Source organism: Sabethes cyaneus, chromosome 2 (genome assembly GCF_943734655.1).
Source record: "Sabethes cyaneus chromosome 2, idSabCyanKW18_F2, whole genome shotgun sequence".
Classification (NCBI taxonomy): Eukaryota; Metazoa; Arthropoda; class Insecta; order Diptera; family Culicidae; genus Sabethes; species Sabethes cyaneus.
This window is the reverse complement of record NC_071354.1, coordinates 149,152,919-149,165,931: the sequence shown is the minus strand read 5'-3', so window position 1 is coordinate 149,165,931 and position 13,013 is coordinate 149,152,919. Positions and strand designations below refer to the sequence as shown.

Below are 13,013 nucleotides of genomic sequence, written 5' to 3'. Positions count from 1 at the left end.
TTTCGCCGAAAGATACACTCAACAGCCACGCCACGTCTCGCCAGTTTTAAGAGCTCCGCTCCGTCATCTCTAGCATACATCAAAGCCGACAGTTTTAATTTTAATTTTCCACTCTCTTTATCTGTACAGCAACACTTTTCCTGATCGAGGTGGCTGGAAGTAATACTTTTTTTCCCACTGTCTGCGTTTACTCCCGCGCGCGATTTTCTATGCCCGTTCAGTGGGCACGTCCGCGGTATCTCGTCGAGTTTAATCTACATCCGTTCGCGTACCCTGCAAAACCGTGGAAGGTTAGCATCTCCACTGTTTTGCAGGGCATTGTGATAGGGATGCTGAGAATATTGCTTTTAATGATTGTGAATTTGAATAATCTCGATGGCACATGTTGCATACAATCTGACAGACCCCGTTTGGTGGTTAAATTTGAATGCTAATTTTGCTTACAGAAATAATTCAATGACCTATTTCAGTTAGTGAACAAGAAAATGCATGTTATAAAACTTTAATTGGTACGTTTCTAATTTTTCCATTAACATAGTTTTTATAAGAATTGAACTACAACAATAATTATTTCGCTACTTTCTCTCATACTTGCTTGAATAATTTCACCATTTTATATTATTGTGTTTCTAATTAGGCCCATTTCATGGTTCAATGATGTGATGAGCTGTGATAATAAAAAATGCCTCAGTTTTAATTTGCAGTTATTCGTATCCGCAAATTAGACTAGCATATTGTTTCAGCTAAATGCACACATTAACTTGAGCATACCTAACACGTTGCAGAGCGGATGCAACTGCTGTGCAGTTGAGCACGCTTTGCACTAGGTTTCATGGAGTGTCAAGATTTTTATGGCAGATAAAACTGTAAGTAAAAGTACTCGAAACGTGTTGTCGTTCGAGTTTTGAGCTTACGATTGTTGGGAATAATAAAAATCCACCGAAGGTAAGCAAAAAAGTAAAATTCCTGAAGCAAAGTTAACCGAACGCGGTTGATACCGATACACCGGAAATCAATCGGTATCTGCATAAATTAACGGGATGTCAACGAATTATGTCTTAGTTGCTTTTGGATGTACATAGCTAAGAATTAGTTATTTATTTCATTATGATTTTTTGCGTGAATATCAAATATGTTAACGAAAAAGATTGTGGTTGTCAATTTAACTTTAAATCTTCAATTAATTTTTTTATTTATTGGCCGTCTTCAAAATTCGCACAGAACAGTTCACTGCAAACCTTTTGCAGGAGGAAATCGTAACGACATCCTATGGTACCTGACAACTTTCTTGTTACAGAAAATAATCGTTACCGGGTGAGAAATTTTACGATGAGCCGATTTTATTTATGCACCAACAGATAGTGTCAACTTGCAGGAGATAGAGCGTTGTTACTGCCAACTGAACAGTGTAGTCGAGAAAGTCCCAACAGTGACAACTGAATTTATATAATTGACTTCAGCGCGAAGTTGAGCTCGAACAACGCGGACCGTGACACCATAGTTCAGGAAATTTTCGAGAACGGATAATTGTGTGCAGAGTTCTGATTCATAAATAATTTCGTTATTAAGGGCTCACCCTTCGACCAGCGCGTAAGGTCACTTGGGTATCCCGTAACGACAGAACCAAAAACCACATGGTTATCAGCCACAGAAGAAGGAGCCTTCTTGATGTACGTTACAAACGCAGCGCCCATATAGCATCCGCCCAGCTTTTCATAGGTGAGATATGCCAGCGATGGGAAATGATAGTTCAATACCGTTTAGACGTCCGCTAACTGGAAAATCCTAAGATGAAAAGGGTCGTCGTTGGACAAATAGAACCCCAAACCTCGTTTTTCAACAGTTCCATTAGGCGGTAGAATAGAACTGTTGAACCACAAGGGATTGAAATCAAGAACGCATGACACCACAATGCGAATGGAACCTTCGGCACAGTGCGCTGCCAAAAAAAATTGATTTCACACGCAGTTTGGAGGATGATCGATGAGCCGAGCACGGTGAAACCAGCATTAGACGGGCACGAACCAGGACGTCTAAAACAGTAACCCGCCAACAACACACCAAACTGGAGAGGGCTGTTAAATAATCTTGTAGGCGGAACAAGAGAGCATGGGAGAGCTAGGGAGAAAAATCCGGCGCCAATTGAGATATCCTGTTATAGTGGGACATTCCTCACTGCATCGATAGTCTTTAGGATCAATGCGAGAATACCGCCCAAAGACAGAGCTAGCCAGCTACGCACGGTCGATGGTATTTATCTATTTTTTTTTGAAACGGTTGAGGAAAGTAATGAAAATTTTTTTGAATGGCGGGGAAAGCGCGGAAAGGTGAGGAAGGGGGGGGGGGGTTATTGGTAGCTACGCGTAACAAGTAGTCATTGTGACCATTTGTCCAAAGCTGGAAGGTGCATGGGTCGAACCATAATCTGTGCTATAATCTGAGATTATAACCGAATTCGAACCCACAACACAAGTTTCAAAAAAAAAATAATGTTTCTTTTTTTCTGGTGTTTGTTGATTTCGAAAAAGCATTGCACTGACTAAACCATGAAAACACCCGATGAGCAATAAGGCCTAAAGAAGTCCCAGATTCCTCCTGTTTTTCTTCCCAGCCTCATCAGGTAATTGATGACACGGGCAAGATGGGCAAGGCACAAATCTTCCACATTGTGAGGCACGTGCTGTTCGAGCCAAAGATGCTGATACCTGATACCTAAACCAGTGCCCGAGGTCGAGTGTTCGTCTGAGGTAATTACGCAGCGGATTAGCGTGTTTTAAGTTCAGCTACTCCAACGAGAAGTTCTCCGGCGGTGAAACATTCTCCGAGACCGATTACATGAGACTCTATTTAAGGAATCGACTGTTGGTCCTCGCGTCATTTTCGCTGCAGTGCCGACATGATTTGTGTGATGGTTCGGCTGATTACATTCCACGTGTGAATGTCACGACACATTTTTTGGACTACATTATTTGGGCTGGAGTCTTCATCGCTGGTGGTAAACATTGCGCTTCGCATTGCCCCGAATCGTGGGCAGTCAAACACCACGTGCTCCGGTGTTTCTTCTACTTCAGCGCACTCCGGACAGAGAGGTGACTCCGCGTGACTGAATCTATGCAGGTACTTCCTGAAGCAACCGTGGCCTGACAGGAATTGAGTCAGGTGGAAGTTGATTTCCCCGTGTTTCCTGTTCATCCACGTGGACACATTCGGGATCAGCCGATGTGTCCATCTTCCATTCATTGCGTTGTCCCAAACCACTTGCCCATTACGCAATGTATCTATCCGTGTTCGTTTTCTAGCTCCACGGAGGCCTCTATTTCTGTAGCATCATGCCGGCAATGACGCAGACCGCTTCCAGTGATATGGTGCGGTAGGCGCTCACTACTCTCATGCTCATCAGTCTGTACGTGCTATTCAAACGCGATAGATTTCTTTTCGTTCTTAATACCGAGATTCATGCCGGGCTGCCATACCTAAGTATTGACGTGGTTACACTAGCCAGGAGCCCCGTCCTGCTACTATTTATCGAATTGTTCGGTAAGGTTCTAGTTAGCGCTGTGATCGCCTTTGCTGCCTTCTGACGGGCATAATCTACATGACTATTGAAATTTAGTCGGTCGTCGATGATCACGCCCAGCTGCTTCACGTCACGCTTAGAGTCGATGATGCATTCCGCGACTATGATCTTTGCCTGCTGCACTGCCTTTCGGTTGCTAATCACTACCACCTCTGTTTTATGATGAGCTATTGCCAGCCTATTCTCTCCCATCCAATCTTCCACCATATGTATGGATTCCATGGCGAGTACCTCCACCTCTTCTCTTGATTCGCCAGTTACTATCAACGCCACATCATCAGCGAAGTCGACAATCTCCACACCGCTGGGGAGGTTCAGCTTCAATACTCCATCGTACATCGCGTTCCATAGCGTCGGGCCAAGGATGGAGCCCTGAGGAACACCTGCCGTGGTTGTAATCCTTCTCTCCCCTCTGTCTGTCTCGTATATCAATATACGATTATGAAAGTAACTTTTCAAAATCCTGCTGAGATACACTGGAATCGTCATGGTAACCAACGAACGGGCGATTGCTTCCCAGCTAGCGCTATTGAAAGCATTCCTCACGTCTAAGGTGACCACCGCACGTAACGACGTAACGATTTCCTCTTCTCTGTTGTTTTTGGGCCTTTTCCGCAGTATCCACTACCTTTCGTATGGCATCTATTGTAGACCTGCCTTTCCAAAAGCCGAACTGCTTGCTTGACAGGCCGTTCTCACTCTCCGTATACTTGGTCTATTCAGGATTACTCTCTCTAGCAGCTTGCCAACCGTATCCAATAGGCATATAGGCCTATACGCTGAGGGATCACCAGGAGGTTTTCCCGGCTTCGGCAGCAACACCAACTTCTGGCGCTTCCAGGTATCGGGGAACGCAGTTCTGCAGCGTGGTCCTAAATATATCTGGATTCTCCATGATTGCTACTTTCAAAGCCAGGTTCGGAATTCCGTCTGGACCTGGGGCTTTCTGTCCCTTCATGGCCTTCGGCAGCTCGATTAGCTCCTAGTTGGTGATTCGAGCTTCCTCTACGTGCTCCGCCTCCTCGCCATTCGATGGGCTTGGCCAGGGTATTATTTTATGTTGCGGAAACAACCCGTCGATAATGGCTTTCATCTTCTCCGGACACCTTTCGGGTGGTCTGGAAGGACCTTTAATTTTTGACATAGCAAATCTGTAAGCATCTCGCCAAGGATTCGCGTTGGCGCTACGACAAAGTTCCTCAAAGCAAGATTTCTTGCTGAGCTGAATTGCTTTGTTAAGTGCGGTTCTTGCTATCCTGTGCGCTAATATTCTTTCTTCTCTATCGGCCTCATTGCGAGCTCGCTGACTTCTCCTTCTAGCACGAAGGCAATTTGCCCGTAATTCAGCGATCGTCGTGTTCCACTAACAGACTGGGCGGCAACCGTTCTTCGGTCTCTTTATCCTCGGCATAGTGGCATCGCACGCTCGTGTTAATACTGCTGTCAACCCTTCCATACTTAGGTTCGAAGGAATGCTTTGAAACCTGAGCGCTTCAACAAATACACCCTTGTTGAGGCATGCCGTTTTCCTCCTCCGCTCGCCGATATGTATCCATCTGCGTCCCGTTCCCAATGCGGTACCGAATCGCTTGGTGATCACTGTGGGTATATTCCTCGCACACTCTCCAGTTCGTAATCCTTGCCGCACCAGGGCAGGGAAAAGAAGACGACATCGATGATGGACTCCCGGTCTTCCTTACGGTATGTGCTAGTAGTGCCTTCGTTCGCTATAACGACATTTAGCTTTGCTAGGGCCTCTAGCAAACTACTTGGATTGGTGAGGCGGCTTCCCCAATCAACTTACTTACTTACTTACTTATGTGTCCATGTCCGCCGGTCCGGCAGAACAAAGGGATGAAATCAGACATCTCCACTGCTGACGGTTACCCGCCATGGCTTTTACCTGTCGCCGGGACAGGTTCTCGTCTACAGCCCGGATGTCGTTGGCTAAGCTCCGTCTCCATGAGCCTCTGGGTCTGCCTCTTCTACGCTGTCCTTGTGGATTCCAGTCGAGTGCTGCTCTGCAAACCTCGTTCGCTCCTTTCCTCAAGGTGTGTCCGATCCACTTCCACCTACGCTCACGAATTTCTGTGGCTATCGGCCGTTGATGACACCGACGATGGAGTTCCTCATTGGATATCCAATTATCAGGCCACCAGGCACGAATAATATATCGCAGGCACCGGTTAATGAATACCTGCAGTTTTTGCGTTGTCTCCGCTGAGACGCACCACGTTTCGCAGGCATACAGCAGTACGGATTTAACGATTGAATTAAAGATTCGGGTTTTCGTACGTAGAGTGATCTGGTTTGAGCGCCAAATGTTTCGCAGACCTGCAAAGGCACCCCTGGCCTTCCTGATCCGTGTGGCTATATCAGTCTTGGTACCACCATCGGGCGTTGTTTGGCTACCAAGATATTGAAAGACGGCTACCTGCTCAACTTGTTGTCCCGCTACTGTAAAGTTGGTGGAATTGTCAGTGTTCACTACCATAGACTTAGTTTTCGCTACATTGACTGTGAGACCTGCTGCCTGGGAGCTCTCGGAGAGGTCGTCTAACTTGCTCTGCATGTTGTTTCGGCGTTGTGCGAGCAAGACAATGTCGTCGGCTAGGTCGAGGTCATTTAGCTGCTCCATCGTTAGAGGATTCCAAGGCAATCCTCGATTTGGTCTCCTGTCAATTGCTCCAACTAATATCTCATCCATAACGATGAGAAACAGAAGCGGTGATAAAATGCAGCCCTGTCTCACGCCAGCAGTAACCCTTATGGGGTCGGACAAGACGCCGTCGTGCAAAACCTTGCACGAGAACGCCTCGTACTGAGCCTCGATGAGATGGACTAGCTTATCTGGAACTCCTCTACGCCTAAGTGCGCCCCAGATGTTTTCGTGATTGAGTCGGTCGAACGCCTTTTCGAAGTCAACGAACACCAGCAGAAGAGAGTCCTGGAATTCGTTGATCTGCTCCAATATAATGCGGAGCGTTGTGATATGGTCTACACATGATCGGCCAGCACGGAATCCAGCTTGCTGCCGCCGGAGAGTAGCGTCGATCTTCTCCTGGATCCGGTTGAGGATTACCTTACAGAGTACTTTGAGAGTAATACAGAGCAACGTGATGCCACGCCAGTTACCGCATTCCGTTAGGTCTCCTTTCTTAGGGACTTTGACCAATATGCCCTGCATCCAGTCCACCGGAAAAGTTGCGGTTTCCCAAATATTGCTGAAAAGCTGATGCATCATCTGGGCTGACAAAGATGGGTCAGCTTTGAGCATTTCGGCTGAAATACGATCTATCCCTGGTGCTCTATTGGATTTCATACTCTTGATGGCTGCTACAATTTCATCCAGCGATGGCGCCTCCGAGTTCACGCGATTTATTCGACGAACTGTAGGCGTCGTACGCTGCTGGTTTTGTTGGTCTCTGACATTTGAAACTCGGAAGAGTTGTTCGAAATGTTCAGTCCATCGCTTAAGCTGTTCTGTACGGTCAGTCAATAGCTGACCAGCTCTGTCCTTTAGCGGCATCTTTGTATTCATCCTGGCACCACTAAGGCGGCGAGAAATATCGTACAACAAACGGATATCACCATTGGCGGCGGCGGTTTCTCCTTGTTCGGCTAGGGAGTTAGTCCAGGCTCTCTTGTCCCGCCTACAAGCACGTTTAACAGCCCTCTCCAGTTCGGCGTATCGTTGACGGGCAGCTGTCTTAGCCGATCTGGTCCGCGCTCGCTCAATGCCGGCTTTCGCCTCTCTCCGCTCGTCGATCTTCCTCCAAGTTTCATCCGAAATCCACTCCCTCCGCCCACTGCGCGCTTTGCCGAGGGTTTCATCACTGGTCGTGATGAAGGCGTTCTTGATGCCGGTCCATTGCTCTTCGACGGTTCCACCAGATGGCAACTCCGAGGCTCGAGATTCAAGTTGTTCAACAAAGGCCCTTTTCACCTCAGGATTCTCCAATCGGCGGACGTCGTAGCGGCACCCAACTTTCTCCTCCCGTCGTTGGACACGTGCGACGCGCAGACGTATCTCAGCGATAACAAGATGATGGTCGGATGCAATGTCAGCGCTGCGTTTGTTGCGTACATCAAGAAGGCTCCTTCTCCATTTCCGGCTGATGCAGATGTGGTCGATTTGGTTTTCTGTTCGGCCGTCGCGGGAAACCCACGTGACTTTATGTACTGGTCTATGGGGGAAGAGCGATCCACCAATGACCACGTCGTTATTACCACAGAATTCTGTAAACAGCTCCCCGTTTTCGCTCATCTCTCCTAGGCCATGGCGTCCCATGACGCGTTCAAGGTCCGCGTTGTTTGAGCCAATCTTCGCGTTGAAGTCGCCCATGTGAATTTGGATGTCCCCCTTCGGGATTTTCTCAACCACGCTGCTCAGCTGGCTGTTAAATCTCTCTTTCTCCTGCAGGTCGGCAGCATCTGTTGGCGCATAGCACTGGATTGCCGTAAGGTTCCTAACCCGTGTTCTAAATCTGGCAACGATTATTCGCTCATTTATTGGTTCCCACTTCATCAGGGCCGCACGTGCCCCTGGGCTCAGTAGGAATCCAACTCCTCTTTCTCGAGTAGCATTTTCACCTCGTATGCCAGAGTAGAGCAAGACTTGCTCGGATGATGTCCTGTGTTCGCCAGTACCCGGCCAGCGGACCTCGCTCAGCCCCAGGATTTCAAGCTTCAGGCGGCTAGCTTCCCTTGCAAGTTGAGCCAGCTTGCCTTGCTGGGCAAGGGTCAGTATATTCCATGTTCCGATTCGTGTCCGTGTTTTCATGCTAAAGGTCGTTGCCAATAATCCGGAGAGATTTCTTCTTTCATTTTCATTATCTTTTTGTGTGTTCTGGTACAGTAGGCTGTTAACCTAAGGTCCTTATCCCGCTGATGGGGCTGCCATCTTAATGAGGGCGGGAGCCACTGTGCCCCCTTTCCTGTTAGCATACGACAACCGAAGTTGCAGACCCCAGCCGGCACCTCGTGGAGGTAGGAATAGGAGTTAATGAACAGAGGTTATGGAATGCACATGTTCACCCTTTGCCAGCCCCCCCAATCAACTGCCCAGGCGTTAAAGTCACTGGCGATAACAACTGGTCTCCGATCGACCAGGGCATCTGTCAGCTGATCCAGCATCTGGTTAAACCGCTCTATCGTCCATCGTGGAGGCGCGTAGCTGCTGCAGATGAAACACACACACACACACACACACACACACACACACACACACACACACACACACACACACACACACACACACACACACACACACACACACACACACACACACACACACACACACACACACACACACACACACACACACACACACACACACACACACACACACACAACTAAAATATGCTGCCACAACATACATCCCGGGACTGAGCGAAAAACTTAACAAAATCATGCACAAACAACAATACACTTGCGTTTAAGCCAAGAAACAAGGTAGTAAACAACATCTACAGCAAACTGAAGGATACGATTCCAGCAGGCAAGCAGACGAACGTAATATACTCAGTTCCGTGCGGTATAGGCGATGGAACGGTCTACATTGGTCAAACAGGGAGGAAACTGGTGGTGAGGCTGGCGGAAGAAGAAGGAGGCTAGGACTGGATTAGCGCAGCACACTATCCAAGAAGGACACCTGTTCTACTTTGATGATGCTCGAATAGTTTCACGACTAGAGGACCAGGAGACTAGATACACTGGTCAGCAGACGTCTACTACTACTTTTTGGTCCAGAGTTGTTCGGGAATATCCTAGCTGGAGCGTTGGTAACCTTCGTCGTCTTCTCGTAGGCGTAGTCAACGTGGCCATTGAAACTCAGCCGGTCGTCAAACATCACTCCCAGGTATTTCAACATTCGTTGCGAGGTTGTGATATGCTCTCCGACGTATTTGTGCCTGCTGCACTGCTTTACAGTTACCAACCATTAATACTTCCATCTTGGGATGGACTATCTGTACTTTCACGTCCAGACTTTCACATTTACATCCAGTTTGGTATGATGTCTAAGGCCTTAGTCGATTGTACCTCTTGCAGCGACTCACCCGCGACCGTTAGTACCACGTCGTCTGCAAATCCAATAAGAAGAGTGTGCAGATTCTGTTGACGGCAGACGCTGGAAAATTCGCAAAATGAATATATACGCCGAGCATCGGCAAACGGTTTTATCATGAGAAAACAGAGACGTGAACGATTCAATTCGTCTATAACTAAGGAGCAAGCTTGGCACGCACTTTTCGCTTCGATTTTGCTCTTTTGATTGGTTCACCTGAGCCAAGCAGAATTTGAAAAGATGATGTATGGAGCATTTGTAGAATTAGTTATTAGCTGCAATATTGCTGAAGAAAGTAATGTTTTAACTTTTGAATTTACGGCATTATGAGGCTGCTACCCTGTTGGTAGCAAAAAGAGCGCTTTTTTTAACGGGTGGCAACTAAAATTTTGGATTTTTTTTCTCAAGCTGTCAAAAAAAACAAAGATACATGAAGAGGTTCTGATTATCGAAATTAAAGATACATTATCCATTGTTGAAAAAAATTAGTGTACATTTGAAAATGGTCCGTTATCGGCTGTTCGGCGAAGCTTTCGTTTGACGTCCGAACAGGAGCGTTGTGCGGCCGTCATGTCCACTTTGCGAATGCATCAATTGATTCTACCAATCAACTGTTTGTAATTCTTGGCTCTCCAGTTATTTTTGTACACCAAGGAACTCAAAATCCCGAAGAAATCTTCGATATGGTGCACTGAGACAGAATTTTCGGGACGTAGTTTTTAGGTAAAAATGGGATCGACTGGGTATTTAGGAACGGTTGTGTTTTTTGGTGTAATGCGATGATGCTCTATCCGGCCAAAAGATGTATTGTCCATTTACATGATGTTTTTGTAGAAACGGGATCAAAATTTTCTTCAAACATTCTACTGATGCATCTTAATTGATAGCCAAACCAGAGGGCTTGTTGTTGAAGAAACGAGAAAGAGAACGATGTCTTTCTGCGGCCATAATTTTGTCTGGTCTTCCACTACCTTGCTTGCGAATAGTTGTTGGGCATCTTAGGATATGGTAAACAGTCGAAGCCGCAACATATTTGCTTTTCAAATGTTGTACCGTATACTTTTTGCTGAGATTTCTGTTGCAGTTCGTAGAAGTGTACAACGCGCTCCCGAAATGCTTCTTGTTTCGACGCCATTTTTAGCAAAACTGGGCAAGCATAAACAAAATAAAAAATATTAACAAAAAAAGGAGAGAGAGAGCTAACACACACATACTCTCATTTCTCTCTGAGCTTGTTCGTTGTTGAGCATAAGGGCCGCGAAAAAAATCCAAAATTTTAGTTGCCAGCCGTTACTACCAACGGCTTTGCAGCCCTATAGCGCTGTAAATACAAAAGATAAAACATAGCTGTCTTCAGCAATATTATAGACTATTACTTATCCTACAAACGCCCCTTACATCACTTTTTGAAATTTGCAGTAATCCAAAGAACAAAATCGAAGCGAAAAGTGCATGCCAAGCCTGCTAATGAGCCACATACATTCACGCTTTATAGCATCGCTGAATATCCGAATATCGTGTGCAAAGCAAAAGTGTAAAATAACACCCTCTGCTGCTTCTAAAGCAACTCAGACAACTTTTAACTATTTTCTTTTTATGGTAGTATCACAGACAAACAGACATAACTCTTGGAAGAAAAATCAACAAAAATTATCGTACCTCACATTTATCCTGAACACTAGCACCATCTATGATTGACATTCCCAAATATCAAATAGCAATATGGGTGTCCCTCGAAGTGGCAAGTATTTTTTATGGGGAATTCCCCTTCTTTCGTCAAAAAGTGCCACTTTGACCAAAACGGAGACATTCCCAACTAAGCGACATTCCCAAATTTGAAATGACGGTTTTATCGGTACGATGAATGGAAAACGAGTGTTACGTCTGTTTGTCTGTGGTAGTATTATTTGGAACACTTTTCGGCGTCCCCGGGCATCCAATTTAAATTAAAAAATAATTTGGCCGAAAATCGCATTTTCCGACTATAGTGTGTATAGTACAACTCACTTTTGATTTTTAAACTTTCCACTACTCTACCGTCGAAAAAATTCTATACCCAAAGTTAAAAGGTCATGAAATGATTACAGGCTTCTATACAAGCCTATGCGATATTATCCAGGAAAACATTTGTGATGTCGAAAGCATGGTTTAAGCTCAAAATAAAGAAAGGCGTTTCAATTATATTCAAGGTCTCTACTGAAAGTGAGCGACGATCTTGAAATATTAAAAAAATAATATTTCTTACTTTCTGTATTAAAACAGTTGCACTATGGACACACACGATCAGAGAAGCTTATTTGAAAATGCAGTTCGCTTAATAACTATCGTGTTTGTTCTTCCAATGTGAATCAACAGAGTATCTGCTGTCAAACATTGCACCCTGGCGCCCAGCAATATATCATATAGGTAGATATGTGCAAACTCATTCAACAAAATGACAACTCTTCACATTCATTCATACGTGCAATCATCAAAGCACACAAACTATCCGATACAATAGTTTCCATCTTGGCTCTATTACGTGAGAGGTCATCATCAGCTGGAGCTGGGGCCACCGTCCTGTCTCGAAAGACTCTTGTGCTACACACCCTCGATGGCATGCATGAGTTCGCAGTGCAGTGTAGAATTACCCGTGGCAATATCGCATCCAATCCAATCCAGGCGGGGCGACAAAAAAGGGGATCAAGAAACATGGCTACCGGATACCACCGAATGATACGCTGAATGCTCTTGCGGCGATGCTGTTCTGATGCTGGATGAGGTCTTGCTTGCTACCGGAGACTGATGTTGATGATAATAATGATGGAAGCTGGGAAAAAAATCTCATACACTAGTGAATGCAGACAGGGTGTAAAATCAAGCCAAGTGGTAAAACAACAATCGACACGCTCTCGAGAATGTCTACATGAACGGTGGCGGTGTAGGGTTCCATCAGGTCCTTGTTTGTTTTAATTCTGATTTTGTCGAACGAGCAAACGATCGCCGACATCCTTCTCAACAACGAGGGCGTAGAAATAAAAAAGAATGAAAAGAACACGACAAACCTGGGGAACGTAAATGGTTGGGCGCGAAAAAATATGCGAGCTTCGCAGTTCATTGATTTGCATCCAACTTACCGTTTCATTGACCGGGAAGCGCACGTTTTCGTGTGAGAACAGTGGCATGAAAATAATAATCATACTTCTCAAATCTAACCAAGCAACTATGATGTTGAATTTTAAGCCAACATAAATGATTTTTAAGCCTAAACACTACATTTGCTTACGGAATACTGATAGATGGATTACTCGATTTAACTCATTGCCTTTTATCGACGGAAGACTTGACTTAACAGAGCTTAGCGCTAGTCGCAGTAAAACTGCTTCAAGT

At 45.6% G+C, this 13,013-nt stretch overlaps 1 protein-coding gene across 1 annotated transcript in view; it reads right to left on the bottom strand.

The window, feature by feature from the left end:
- LOC128734043 (L-lactate dehydrogenase) overlaps positions 1–12,809 on the bottom strand; it is a 198,913-nt gene extending 186,104 nt beyond the window's left edge. Inside the window, exon 1 of the mRNA XM_053828022.1 lies at positions 12,761–12,809. Coding sequence (XP_053683997.1) covers positions 12,761–12,768 — 8 coding nt within the window. The 5' untranslated portion in view covers positions 12,769–12,809. The remainder of the gene's footprint in view (positions 1–12,760) is intronic.
- Positions 12,810–13,013: the final 204 nt, after the last annotated feature.